We start from the raw sequence: 13,710 nt of genomic DNA, 5'->3' as shown, positions 1-13,710 counted from the left end.
GAGCTTCAGCTTCTCTTACTACCCTCTACTCAGAGAAGGTGGCTATGCTGCTGCTCAGATGCAGGGAATTTGGATTCCAAGGATGGCCAGGCCCAGGGCAAGAGAGCTGACTAGAAGCCCAGGAAGACAGGCCTCCTCTTACCCAGCAGTGCTGTGTATGCCCCTGAACATGCCTGTGTCTTCCTGGGCTGCTCCCTTCCTGGGCTTCCTGGGCTGATCAGAAGATGTCTGAGGGGCCTCTCTCTCCAAGCTGCTCCTGGCCCCATGCATAGCCAAGAAAACTCCCATAGCATCATGGCACTGGCCAGAAAGAAGGCTTGTCTATAGTGGCAATGACCCTAGGTGGGATTTTCCAGTGAGGGAACACAACAATGAAAAACACATTATATTTCTCCTGTTCTATTCTGTTCTGTTCTGTTCTGTTCTGTTCTATTCTATTCTATTCTATTCCATCCTATTCTATTCCATTCCATTCCAGTCCAGTCCAGTCCAGTCCATTCCATTCTGTTTTGACTCACTTCTGTTTCATTTCTAGTCTATTCTGTTTCTATTCGAGTCTACACCATATCATACCATACCATGCCATTCCATATAGCCTGCCCATAGGAGTGGGGAGGTGCCTGTTTAAAGAGAGTTAGATCACAGAGGGATGTGGAAAACATAAAAAAGAAGAAATACTGGAGAGAAAATAAGAATTAAAAAAGACAATATAAAAGAAATAGGTACTTATTTATATATCTAAGAAGCACAGGGATGAATGCAGAATTTATGGGATGGAGAGTTTCTAGCATTCCAGCCTTTGGAACACAGCCCCAAGTCCTCAGTGGTGGTTCCCCCAGCAGAGGTGGAGGTGTCTGTGATGATGTTCTCTTACGTGGAGGCATGCAGGGTTGTCTTCATTCTCTGCCCCCTTCCATCCCAATGGGCCTGGAGCAGGGCAAAGCTTACCTCTTCGCTGTATTTGCCCACATAGGAGAAGATCTCTGAGAGTGCACTCATGGTGTTGAACTCATTCATGTGCATCCGGGACTGCTCAGCCAGGTATGCGTTCATGTCTTGGTCGCTAATGGCTGGCATCTTCCCTATGTCAGAGTAATACCTGTGGAGGGATGGAAGTAGGGAGAAGCTGGAGTCATGCATTTGGAGTACAGGAGAGATGGATGCTCCCAGCACCGTGTCTGGGGCCATGAGCTCAGCGTGCACTCCAGGTAGTGGGTACCTGCACTGTGACCACCTGGGGACCACTGTGGTCTCTCTCTCATCTGGGTTGCTGGGTCCAAACCAGGAAGAGCCCTCTACAGCTCTGGATGCAGGAGTCATAGAGGGAAGGGATTTGGGGAGTGGCCAAGACATTGTCTAAGGGCAGACAGGAGAGGAACCAAGAGCCAGAGGGGCCCAACCTCGGGCATGCTCTTTGCTCTCAGCTACCACACAGAGAGGTCTAGACTGTCTTGAGTTTCTCTAACGCCCCTTCCACAGATGCAAGGGATCTCCTCCAGCAGGGCCCAAAGGCTCTTCCGAGCGGTTGCTCTTCTCTGATGTCCTCCGCTCTCTGGGGGCTCAATGGGAGGAGGCAGCGCTGAGGCTGCTAGGGGAGAGACTGGCAGAAGGCAATCAGTCACTGTCACTTGCAGCTGTGCACTGCTGTCAACTGGTTAATTAGATGCCAGCATTTACATTTTTAATTTCTGCAATTTGACATTTTATGCACCAAACCCCAACTCCCCCGCCAGAGGGGAGTTGTGCAGTTTCTTAATGAGGAACTGAAAGGCCTCAGTGCCCCCAAAGACAGCCACTTCTCACCCTCTCCTATGCACTTTTGGGCTTGTGGACTGCATAAAAGAGAAGAGGTAACTACAATGATAGGGGGGCATCATAAACTTCAAAGCCTTGTGGTGGCCCGGCTCAGCCTAGCCCAATCCAGCCCATGCCAAGTCCCTGTGGCTGCCATGCTGGAGAAAGTAAACCTGAAACCTAGTATCAGAGGGGATGGGGGAGGACAGTCTCCAGGGCAGGGATTAGGGTGCATCAAGAAAGGCACCTAGACACCAAGTTTAAGGAAAGACACTCACTCTCAGGGTTGTACAAGCATTGGTGACAGTGACAGACCCTGGGAGTTCTCAGAACTCGAATCTTGGTCAGAGGCTCTGGGACAGTCTCCCTCTGTACCCCAGCCCTATCCTTCACTTCTCCAACCCGGACCCCTTCAGTCTTGTGCTATTTCCCTGACCTCCAACTGTTCCCATCAGTGCCCAGGAGGTGGGTGAAGACTAGCAGAGATGGTTTTCCTATACTGTCCCAGTCATCAGCTCAAGGGCCTGCAATGGAATGACAGCTCAATTTGCCCCACAGCATCCCTGGGCTAGTGAGGGCTGGAATGGCTTCCCTGCTCTGAGTGGTACTGGGATTGCAGATCTGTTGTTCTGTCTGAAAAATGGGGAGGCAGAGGGAAGGAGATGACAGCTGTGCTCCCTGGCAAGGGAAGGGGCTGGTCAGAAGGGACTCCCCTGGCCACATACCAGACATTTTGTCAACTGCTTTGTTGAACTGGCAGCATTTTGGCTGGGCAGGAGCCTGAGATAGGCAACAAGACCAAGGGTGATAACATGGCCTTTCTCAGAGCAGCCTGGCTACTCAGACAGGCTGCCCTGCCCCTGTCTCATTTGGATTTCCATCCTTCACATCTTCTTCCATTCCCCGCCCCTCTTCCACCTTCCCCAGGGCCCAGTACCCCTTCCTGTTTCATTTTGCTTTCTTTGCTCCATCCCCAGAAGAGCCTGTTCTCTTCAAGGCCTATCACCCGCCCCAAAACACATCCTTAGGTACCTTAGGACACAGGGCTCTGAGTAATTTAATGACATTCCAGGTATACAATTACAGCGAGACTCGATTCACTGTCATCATTTCTGGAATGCAATAAATGCCAATGTTCCATTTTATAGTGGGAGACTAGAGATTTCAGTAGTAGCTCCCAACCTTGCCATTCCCAAGGAGATTTGTGTCACTGTCCCCTTAGGGATCCCATGTCTAGTTTGTCAAGTAAAGGGCTATCTTCACAGGCTGTATTGGTAAAAAGCATGAACAAATAACCTCACTCACTTTTGGTACCATGGCCAGCAGCCAGCCATGCAACTCTGGTAACTCAGCTGAGTTCCAAGCTTCCACCAGACAGGTATACCCTGTCACCTGTACACAATCAGAGCCTCTGACCAGGTGAAAAACCCAGGTTCCCGTGGAAAGGACATAACAATCACCAAAAGCAAAGACTCCTGTTATTTCTCTCACCAGCTGTGGAACTTATCACAGTAGGCAGGTGGCTCTGTCAGGCTTTTTGCAAACAGTGCCAGGGACCTTCTTGCTGCCTTTATAGTCCCTGAGGTGTAAGGAATCCTAGGTTAGGGGCCACCGTGTCTGCAGTGAAGGGACCATTGCTAGGGGAAACAACAGAAGCCCAGCACTCTGTGCCTTCACAGTGGCTTGCCTCATGGCAGCACACTAAAAGCCCTATCCATTTCCCCAAAGAGAATATCTAGAAGTATATATGTGTGTGTGAGAAAGACAGAGAGAGCTGCTGGGGTGGAGGGCAGGGAGTTGAGAGTAGGATAGGACAGGGCTGGGGCCCTGACCATCTCATCTAGAGTTACTGGGTGATGTGCCTCTCCTGAATATGTCATCCTCTCTGCGAGGTCAGGTCCTTGCTGGGCAGCTCCTGTCTCTTTCCTGTCACCTTTGCACTGGGGAGGCTGGCTCAAACCAGGGCATGTCTGTGGTCACACACTAGTGACAGGTGGGCCAACTGCATGACCTCATCTTCAGCAAGTTCTAAATCAGCTGAGCTGAGTGGCCACTGACAGCCCAACGTCTGTGGGTGTGGGGCTTAAGTCTTGCTGACAGTCTACTCTGTTTTTGATCCCAAGTCTGCCTGCTGCTAAGTGGTCCCCTCTTCTCTGCAGGGCTTTGCCAATGCTGTCTTGACCCCTCCTGCTCCCCCACTCCCACTCCCTAGCAAGCACCTTGTGCCTGATGCCGACTCATGTGGTACTACCTCTGCCGGGTGAAACTTGCTTCCTTCTCGCTCCTGTTGTGCTGGCCCCTGTGCTGGGCTCCTCCACTGGGAAGCCTTATTGATTGGGAAGAACATAATTAAGCCCTGTTAAGGAACTTTAAACAAGCATTCTCATCTGCTGGCTGTGCACTGAGGAAGGGAAAAGGGAGCCTGGGACCCTGTGCTTGAACTCGCTCCTGTGGGCGTTCTGCCTGCAAGTGAGCCCATCTCCAGGAAGTCCTTCAGGACCCCTCCGAGCTGCCCCAAGCCTGACCTGCTAAGAAGGAGCTGGTCCCACCACTGGCCTTCCCTGGTTCTCTTTGCAGACCTGCTCACAGCACAGAGGAGGCCAGCACCCCCGAGGTCCTGACATCAAGCCTCTGGGGGAGGCCATAAAGATTAACACCCCACAGAGCTGCATCCTCCACTGTTGGCCAGTCTGCAGGGTCCTAGTCTGTGGATTTCTATGGGGTAGTGGGATGCCAGCAGAAATCCTGGGCCCAGACAGTGACCGTGAGTATCTAATACCTGCCTTTAGGATAGCTCTGTAGTGATTGGGAAGATGGTCTCCAGTGCCCTAAACTCTTTGGAAAGAACACAGTGTTGGCATCCCTCCACATACCTCGAGGATGAAGATGCAGGAGTGAAAGATATTTCCAGCCTGATGCTCTGATATCCCCAATATGTACCTTTCAAGAACCTGCACAAAAGTCTTTTCCTCTGTGAATCACGGGAGGGTCTCTCTGGGCCCAGCAGAAAGAGGCCCCACACCCTGAGTTCCCCACTATGATGCTCGTGGGCTCTGCTGAGCATTTGTCTGTGTGGTCTCCCTGACCACAGGAGCTGCAAAGAAAGGGTCAAGTTCAATGCATTTCAAGTACCCAACTCACTCGTGATGGATACCATTAATGTTTGACCCATGAATTAATGAATATGTTAATGAAATGTCTATATCTCACCTCTAGTATTGCTCCCAGGGTGAGCTGTCACCATTTTATGTATTTGACTGGATGGTTTCCATAGGAGGCATATTTAAATATTTAAAATTCTTAACCTTTTTCGTGCCGTGACACACATGATAGATGACATTCAAATGTGTGGCACATTCTAGTCCAAACCCCAGTGGCCTGCTGCGACTCCATTATACTTACTTCTTAAAAGCTGACTGATGGCAAGTGAGTGAGGCCAATGTTGCTGCAAGAATGACCTTTCAACTCTTCCAAGTTAAAATTGGAAGAAATCACTACTAAAGTGTGCAACGTATTGCTACTGGTAATGACACAAAAACTACAACTGATCACAACACACCACTTCATAGTGATGACACTGTTGGGTTTCATCTGTAAGATGAGGGTAGCAGTTAACTGCTAATTGGAAACCAACAGACTCTTCTCCCTTTTTCCAGATTTGGCCACAAGCAAAAGTTCAAATTCTTATATGAGGAGAGTGAATACTGGGAATCCACAGTGGGCCTACCAACCACCATTATTACAAGATACTTGGAGGCAGGAATGGGAGGGGAGGATGGGTGGGGAGATGGTGGGAGGGAAGACACAGGTAGAAGGATGGGTGGGAGGAGAGATGGGAGAAGAGATGGAAAAATAGATGGCAGGACAGGAGTGAGAGCAGGTGGGAGGATGGATGGGAGGACAGACAGGAGGATGGGTCAGAGGATGGGTAAGAAAATGAGTGACAGGAGAGAAGGGAGGGCAGGTGGGAGGATGGATGGGAGGACAGGCAGGAGGATGGGTCAGAGGATGGGTAAGAGAATGAGTGAGAGGAGAGAAGGGAGGGCAGGTAGGAGAATGGATGGGAGGACAGACAGGAGGATGGGTTAGAGGATGGGTAAGAGAATGAGTGAGAGGAGAGAAGGGAGGGCAGATGGGAGCATGGTGGGAGGATGGTGAGAGGATGGGTGGGAGGATGGGCTCAAAGATGGGTGAGAGGACAGGTGGGAAGACTTGTGGGAGACTAGATGGAAGGATGAGTGGGGGATGGGTGGGAGGATAGATGAAAAGATGAGTGAGAGGCTAGATAAGGAATTTCTAGAAGACTCAACATACTGGCAGAATCATCTTATGCTGTTCAACCAAGAGTTATTGAGGCTTACTGAATTTATATGCTTCCCTTTTTCACCTGCTCTGAAGAGAGGACCAGGCAGGGTAAGCCCTATTTTTTAGTTGTGATGGTACAGAACACCTTCCCCAAATATGTGCAGGGCACGCTCCACAGCAGTGAGCCTCTAAGTCCTGGGAGGACTGTCTCCATTTGACCAACAGCAGGCAAGCAGATTCAGAAGTGAACAAGCCGTGGCCAGGTCACTCTACCATCATCCTCAACTGCAGGCTCTCAATGTCCTTGGAATGGGGAGGTGGGAGATCAGGTGTGCTGTGGTACCAGGTGAGGTCTGCCCTGCCAGACTTTACTTTTCCCTCAAGGGAGCCAGACAAGCTCAGAGGATAACTCCTCTGGGAATGGGAGTGGACTTGTCCCTCCATCACCAAGTGAAGCAGCACTCTGGGCTTGACTTCAGCCCTGTCCGTGCTGTTTTCTTGATCTGTCTGTCTTTGTACCCTGGTCCCAGAAAGGAGAAAAGATTTGGGGCCTCAAGTGAGTGAATGACTTTCTTGAGAGTGTCAGTGGTTGCTAAGAAACAAGCGGGATAAGAAATGGAAACCATCAAATCACTCCTAAAAATAACCCAATGGACTGAGTTTACTTGCGACCTGCAGCAGCCGCATGGCACAAATCTCATTGAGCACCAAGCAGAAAGGAGACCACTTGCTCAGCCCATGCATGCATGAGCCTCAGCTCTGACTACGCAGCCTGTTTCTGGGAAGTGTCCTTTATGCAGACACTTCACAAATGTTCCCAGCCCTTCACAACCCTGGTTCCCCCCCGCTCCCTGCCTGGGGCGCTATCACAATGACACTGTGGCACAGGGATGACCAACAGCCCAGCTGCTGCCTCTTTCCCCTCTCCCTGCTAAAGAATTGGCTGCCCACACGGGAGGGGCTGGGGGCCCGGTCCTGGCAGCTCTATTGTTGGAAGAGTGAGCCACTGTCTACGTAGCAGGAGGTGAGAACACATCTAGATGACTCAGACATAATCAGACACTAGGACAAAAGAGTTAGTTTCCTTTTGGACAGCCGAGGTGGCATGTCCACCACCTGCATCAATAGGAAAGGAGGAGAGGGTATCACAGAGCAGAGGGGACAGGGAAAAACAAAATCAAACCCTTTCAGTGACACTAATGCACTGAGGTGGCCAGGACTCTACTCCCTCTTAGTTATTTCCTTTTTATAAGGGAAGGCAATTTTCAAGTATAAAGACAGAGGCTGTCTCTATCATAGGCAAAATGATAAAGTTCATTTTGTCACCAAGTCAAGCACATCTTCTGAACTCTTTTACTCTTCAAAAAGGCACCAAATCTGAGCTTCCCTCTAGGTTTCTTATATTTAAGCTACTTGGAATAAAGAGAAAGTCTAAATGCAGGACTGCCATGTAGAGTTGTGCTGGTTACTCCCTGCACAAAGGTACTTGGACAAGAGGACGAGCTAGGGCTGACAAAGCCCATCACTCAGCAAACCACACACTCGGTGTGGGGTTACCTCATTCTGTAGGAAGGGGCATCTTTCTTAAACCATACAGAGGCACCATATGGGTTGGCAGAGGTCCTGTCTGAAGGTAATGCAAAGAGGTAGGAAGGTTATTTGGGAGTCAGCTAAGAGGTTTGGGATCTAGTTTCATCTTAGTCCCTTAAATCACCTTAGGCAGATTACTTAGCCATTCTGCATGTATATTTCTTCACCTTCATGGCATAAAAGGAGCTTACAGTTCCTGTCCTCTCCCTAGTACAGGGCTGCTGTGATGAATAAATAAAGCTTCAGCTGGTTGCTTAGTTCAGGTGCTTGGCGTATGGAGCTGATGTGGCTCAGACAAACCATTAACCTTCTTCACCATGAGTCAGCGCCGCCCTAGGAAGAGCCCAGCCCTGCAGCTCACAGGGAGACCTTCAGTCACGAGAGCTCTGCAGGACACTGGGATTTGATCACAACACTGCAAGACCCAGGGCATTAAGAGCTCACATGAGAGGCAAGGGGCTGGGAGAGGGAGAAGCTGTTCAGACAGTGACAAAAACATCCCCACCGAATGCTGGGAACTGCCAGCCAGACGGGAGCAGATGGGTAGAGGCCTCCAGCCTTTTCTGCAGCAATGATGTAGTCTGGCCCCTTGAAGTCTTATGATGACAGTTTTTATTTATTTTTGGGGGGGTGGGAGGTGAAGATTAGAGCTAGGAGCCACATCCCCTGTCTGGGCCTAGAAGGCATTTCAGCCACTAGGCTCCAGGGCCTGTTATCCAGGGAAGCAGAGCTACCATAGCAACCTCTGGCCACGTTTTCCTATTCTGGTTTCAGGGGACAGGAGCACTGGGACGTGGGGGTGTGGGTGTTGCAGTGGCAGGATCAGGCTTTGTGAATGACTCATCTGGAAGTGCAGCTGGTTTTTGACGGGAGGGGACCTTTTGTGGAGGAAGCTGCTGGCTCCAGCAAGGGGCCCTGACTTGGCTCCATGGCCCAGCACTCACCTCTCCACCCAGTTCTTGTAGCTGGGGATGTCCTTGGCATACAGCAGCTTGTTGGAGGGCGAGTCCTTGCCCAGCCGGTGCTCTGACGTGGAGCAAGAGTCCATGAAGGTCTGAGCCACCACAGAGAGGCAGGCGTCTGTGATGCTGTTTTTATGGATGTCAAACACAAACTGCGGGTTCTTGATCATGTTGACCCAAAACCGCAGGGGCAGGCTGCGTGGAAAGAAGAGGCAGACAGTCAGGGGAGACGGCGCAGTGGGGCTGCGGCGTGGGTAGGAGGGGTCTCTGGAGAAGGAGAGAAGCCTGGTGAACTAATAGAACTTAAGAGCCTTCTCTATGCTGAGGATGGGATGTGCCCAGGAAGGGAGATAAGGCAGGTCTGCAGGGCCCCAATTTACCTTCCAGGAAACTGAGAACTGCCAAGGCTGAATAATTCATCCAGAGATACAATCTTGGTAGGTACTTGAGAGGACTTGATACCCAGACTTGGTGGCAGGGCTCATCATCTTCCCTTTGGCCTAAAAGGCAGCTTTGATGTGTGTTATAAAGTGGAATTTCTAACTCTCTGTCTGTCTGCTCCTAAGCCTGATACAAGAGTATCCAGTTGGCAAACTTTAAGGAATTGCTTGGAATCTAGGCTTCGTATCTGACGCTCTGCCATCTACTGTATGACTTGGCAGAAGTCACACCCTTCCTCCCTGCCTGGGCCTCTCAGCCTACTCCTACTGGGGCTGAGAAGTACTGTGTAGCTGACTGGATTTTTCATTTCTAAGCTGGCATGCTTGAAAACCCACATTCACCCACCTCATGGGCCCCATCGTATTCCCTCCTTCCCTTCCCTGCTTCTTCCGGTTGGCACCTCCTGCCCACCAGGAACTGTGCTTGCAATTGGGGATACAGTGATGAATGAGACACATCCTCTGCTCTCAAGAAGTCTGCATTGTGATGGGTTCATGGAAAGGCAGACATGAAACCGACTACATGCCGGGAAGACTGTTGGTGCTAGGACCAGAGATGTGTAGGGTCCCACATGGGACCAAGGGAATCATCAAGTCTACCCAGAGGGCAGTGTCCAGAATGCCTTCACAAAGGGGGCACTTGATGGTGGGAGTTTTAAAACTTGTGTAAGTCTTTCTTTCTTTCCTTCCCTTTCTTCCCTTCTCTTGCCCTGCCCTGCTCTGCCTTGCCTTGCCTTCTCTTTCTCTTTCTTTCTCTCTCTCTCTCTCTTTCTTTTGATGGAGTTTTGCTCAGTCACCCAGGCTGGAGTGCAGTAGGGCGATCTCAGCTCACTGCAACCTCAGTCTCCCGGGTTCAAGTGATTCTTCTGCCTCAGCCTCCTGAGTAGCTGGGATTACAATCACCCATCACCACACTCGGCTAATTTTTATATTTTTAGTATGATGGGGTTTCATCACGTTGGCCAGGCTGATCTTGAACTCCTCAGTTGATCTGCCCACCTCGGCATCCCAAAGTGTTGGGATTACAAGGCATGAGCCACCATGCCAGGCCTGTGTGTTTCTTAGCAGGGTGAGGCCTGGAGGAATGGGGTGGAGGATGGGTTGCACACAGGAAATCTGCATCAACAAAGACAAAGAGGGAAAAGTGTGCCCTGCAGTCTGCTACTGTTAACCTGTTGCTTAAAGTGTCCCAATCCTGGGACACTGGGAGACACTGCCTTCTGCCCCTTTTGGCTGTAGCCATCCCTGTGGGCTCTAATCCTACGGCTTCCAACCAGCCTGCTGGGATGCAGGTGGGAAAGAGGACTAGGCACCATGCAAGGGATTGCTTACTTCCTTCCCTCTGCTCCCACCCCTGCCTCCTGCCATTTCCCCTGATGTTTTATTGTTGTTTTGGTGGTTGTTCTCACTGATGGTAACAGTAAGAATGTTCATTATGTGCTTGGCTTGCTTCTTAGAACTTAAACTCTTTGAATTACATCATTTCAACAGAACCAGTACAATATTTCTATACTTGTTCTATCTCCCAGCAGCCAGCAGGTACAAATAACAAATGCTATTAATACAGGAAAACCTAATGCTCAAGACTGCCAATCAGTCGAAAAGGATCTATTAAGTTCCTACAAAGTATGCAGGGCGGGACTCAGGCAGGCAGCATTGAGGTCTGACAATGTTTGACGGTGTTTGCTCCATCCCTGGAAATCTCTAATAGGAAATAATGGGATGGTGTCCAGAAAAACTCAGAGAGCCACAACACCCAGGTGAAAGCAGGGGTCACTCCAGCTGCCCAGGCTTCCTGACAGCTGGGGTCAGAGCCCTGAATGGAGGACTCACGACTTCTCAGCTAACGAAGTCTCTATTCACATCTTCCTGTTGTTCCAGAAGTTGCACCCAGGAATAGGGACTCTGGGAGTCCACATTTGCTCTGCTGGTTTTTCCTCCCCTATGCTCTCTGGTCCTCAAGCCAGTTTTGCTGACAGGTACAGCAAACAGGGAAGCCACAGCACCTACCCGAGGCTCCCGCCTAATGAAATATTAGCATATTATTAACATTAGTGGTGGCACTAATCTCTGGTTGATTGCAGCCACTCAGGCTAAATGAGCAGGAGGTTTATTTAAAAGAGAAGAGGTAGGGAACTGTGGAAGAAGAGGGTGGGGAGAGGGTGGGTTACACCTTGGGCCAGGAATAAAAAAATAATCACTTTTCAATCAGAGACAATTAACTCCAAGTCAATATGCAGATCTTAAAATTCCCAGACTTACTGTGTCTTGCTCAGCATAGCAACAGATCAAGTCTGGGTTGGGGGAAAGTGTCCTTTGATGGGAGAACTTGAGCCTAGCAGGACTGTCTACTTCCTGGGGTTTCCTTTGCTCAGACCTGAGTACTTGGAAGAGCTGGGATCCAAGAAGGATGTGGCTCTACTCCAAGGACATTATGGCACCCCTGGAGGTGTCCTCCACCCAGCAGGAGGGACGGGGTGAAAATAAACGGTATGGATACCATTATAGGTGATATTCCTGCAATGTGCTACTAAAAGCAGGTAGAAATGTTTAGAAAGACACAACTTTCTCCAGCTAGGATCAAGAGAAGTTCTGGGCAGAGCCTTTTTTTCCCATCTCCTGAAGGCTGCTAACATTCAATGGAGGCAGTAAGTAGGAAGACTCACTGACAGAAGCAGATTAGTAGGCTGGGGACATGCCCCACCGAACAGTTCCCAATAGTCATGCCAAGAAGTCTAGAAGTCTAGGAGAGTTAAATGCATCTTACCTAGAGGCAGGTCCTGGGAGATATTAGACCCTGCACAGCTTTCAAAGGAGGAAATCGCATCACCCAGTTTTGCTACACTGAGTGAGCAATCTAGATTTTTGAGTCTTATTTCAGAAAGTTTGGAAGAACCCCGGGATGAAGGTCTTCTCTCACCAGGAGTTAATGTGGGAGCAAACCCCAGGCTTCAGTCTTGTGGCCTCAACCTTGGTTCCTGCCTGGTTTTTCATATTCAGCAGGGATAGTCTCTTCTCCCGGTGAAGAGGATGAGGAGCCAGAGCATACCACATTTAACACAGTTTTGGTACCAAAGCTTGACTTCTGCCTTCATCTGTGCATTGCTTTGGGGCCTGGGGCTAGGTGCCAGGGTGCTTGGCTGAGTCCTAATGCCTTGCCCATCCTAGCAGTTGTCGGTGCTGGGCAACAGGCCCACACTGCCTCAGAAAAATGATCTGGGGAAGAAGAGCCTGGGACAGGCACCATGGAGAAGCTACAGGGAGGCAGTTCTGGAACTGATGGGACAAAGGATAAGCCAGCTTTGCCTCAGGTAGAGCTCTCAACCAGAGACCACCTTGGCTCTGCATCTCATCAATAATTACTGAGACCCAGCTTTACACAAGGTTCCACACTAAGTGCTGAATACTGATGTGAGATCTTGAAATTTCAACCTCAAATACAAATTACTCACAAGTGAAAGGAAGGATGCTCCATGCTAAAAGGACAGAGGGGATCATAGAGGAGAACACCTAGAGTGTCAGTTAGTACTTGGAGAATCCTGTTGTCTCAAAGGAAGACATAGTGGTTAAGGGCAGATCTCTTCACCACACAGAGCTTGGAAAAGGAGGTTATGGGAAGAGAGCAACTGCTTGAACAGAATAGGAATGCCCTTTGTTCACCTGATTGGTTCCGAGGTGTGTTTCAAAACTGCTTGCCAGTCACTGTTAGACACTGCCCTTCTAAGATCTGGTTGCACATGACACATCCTCCATCTTCCATAGCATTTGTCCCACACCAGCAGACTTCCTTGCCTCTCACCCTCATGTGTTGGTTCATAGAGGGCTGGGGCCATGTCTGATTAGCTCATGATCCTCAGTGTCTAGCATAATCACAGGCACCCAGGAGGTACTTGGATGGGACAGTGTCCTGGCCGTGACATTTGACATATTATTTCTTGCTTCTTCAGCTGGTTCAATAAATGTTTGTTAACTGACTAAGTGATAGGAAAGAAAGATGCACAGACAGATTTTACTAGAGGAAGTGAAAGAGGGAATGAGCACAAAAATCTAGGAAGAGTGGATGGGGAGGACCAGAGAATGTGCCTGCTCAGAATCCCTGCTGATGAAAACAGACTCTGGCCAGCCCTTCTCCTGGAGGCCCAGAGTCCCACCACCATTGACTCGAGGCTGGGTGGGCCCAGGGCTCCTGATGTGCCCCCTGCGCTCCCTTCACTCACCAATTGCTCTTCCAAGTATGGCGGACGTGTGGGTCATGAATGCCATGCTTATCAGCCTGCTCATCCAGGAAGTCAAACATGTACTTGATGGCCAGGGGCAGGGCAGAGCCACGGTGTGCCGTGCTGAAGATGGTCTCAAAGAGGTCATCCACAAACTTCTGCAGTGTGCCCTGGAGAGGTGGGATATGTTCAGACACAGCTCAACTCATGTAGTTCTGAGGATGGCTTTTAAAACCTGCCTCACAGACCTAGGCAGGAGAGGATGGTATACAGTCCACTTCGCTTGGGTGAAATTGGGTATGTCCATGCATTAAATCATCTTTCCCATTTCATTTGTCTCTAACAGCTTTAAATTTCCCCTGCACATGGAAAAGAGATATAACACTGATGACTGGACCTACG

At 49.9% G+C, this 13,710-nt stretch overlaps 1 protein-coding gene across 2 annotated transcripts in view; it reads right to left on the bottom strand.

Annotated features, from left to right (window-relative positions):
- Positions 1-13,710, bottom strand: part of PLXNA4 (plexin A4) — a 526,156-nt gene that overhangs the window by 8,606 nt on the left and 503,840 nt on the right. For both annotated transcript variants that reach the window (XM_033192850.1, XM_033192851.1), the window contains 3 exons: positions 13,309-13,478; positions 8,634-8,846; positions 949-1,099 (listed from right to left, as the gene is read on the bottom strand). In XM_033192850.1, coding sequence (XP_033048741.1) covers positions 949-1,099; positions 8,634-8,846; positions 13,309-13,478 — 534 coding nt within the window. The remainder of the gene's footprint in view (positions 1-948; positions 1,100-8,633; positions 8,847-13,308; positions 13,479-13,710) is intronic.

The sequence above is a fragment of the Trachypithecus francoisi genome, unplaced genomic scaffold, assembly GCF_009764315.1.
Source record: "Trachypithecus francoisi isolate TF-2019V2 unplaced genomic scaffold, Tfra_2.0 Lachesis_group4, whole genome shotgun sequence".
Taxonomy (NCBI): Eukaryota; Metazoa; Chordata; class Mammalia; order Primates; family Cercopithecidae; genus Trachypithecus; species Trachypithecus francoisi.
The sequence above is the reverse complement of the archived record's forward strand: the minus strand, read 5'-3'. Positions and strand labels throughout refer to the sequence as shown.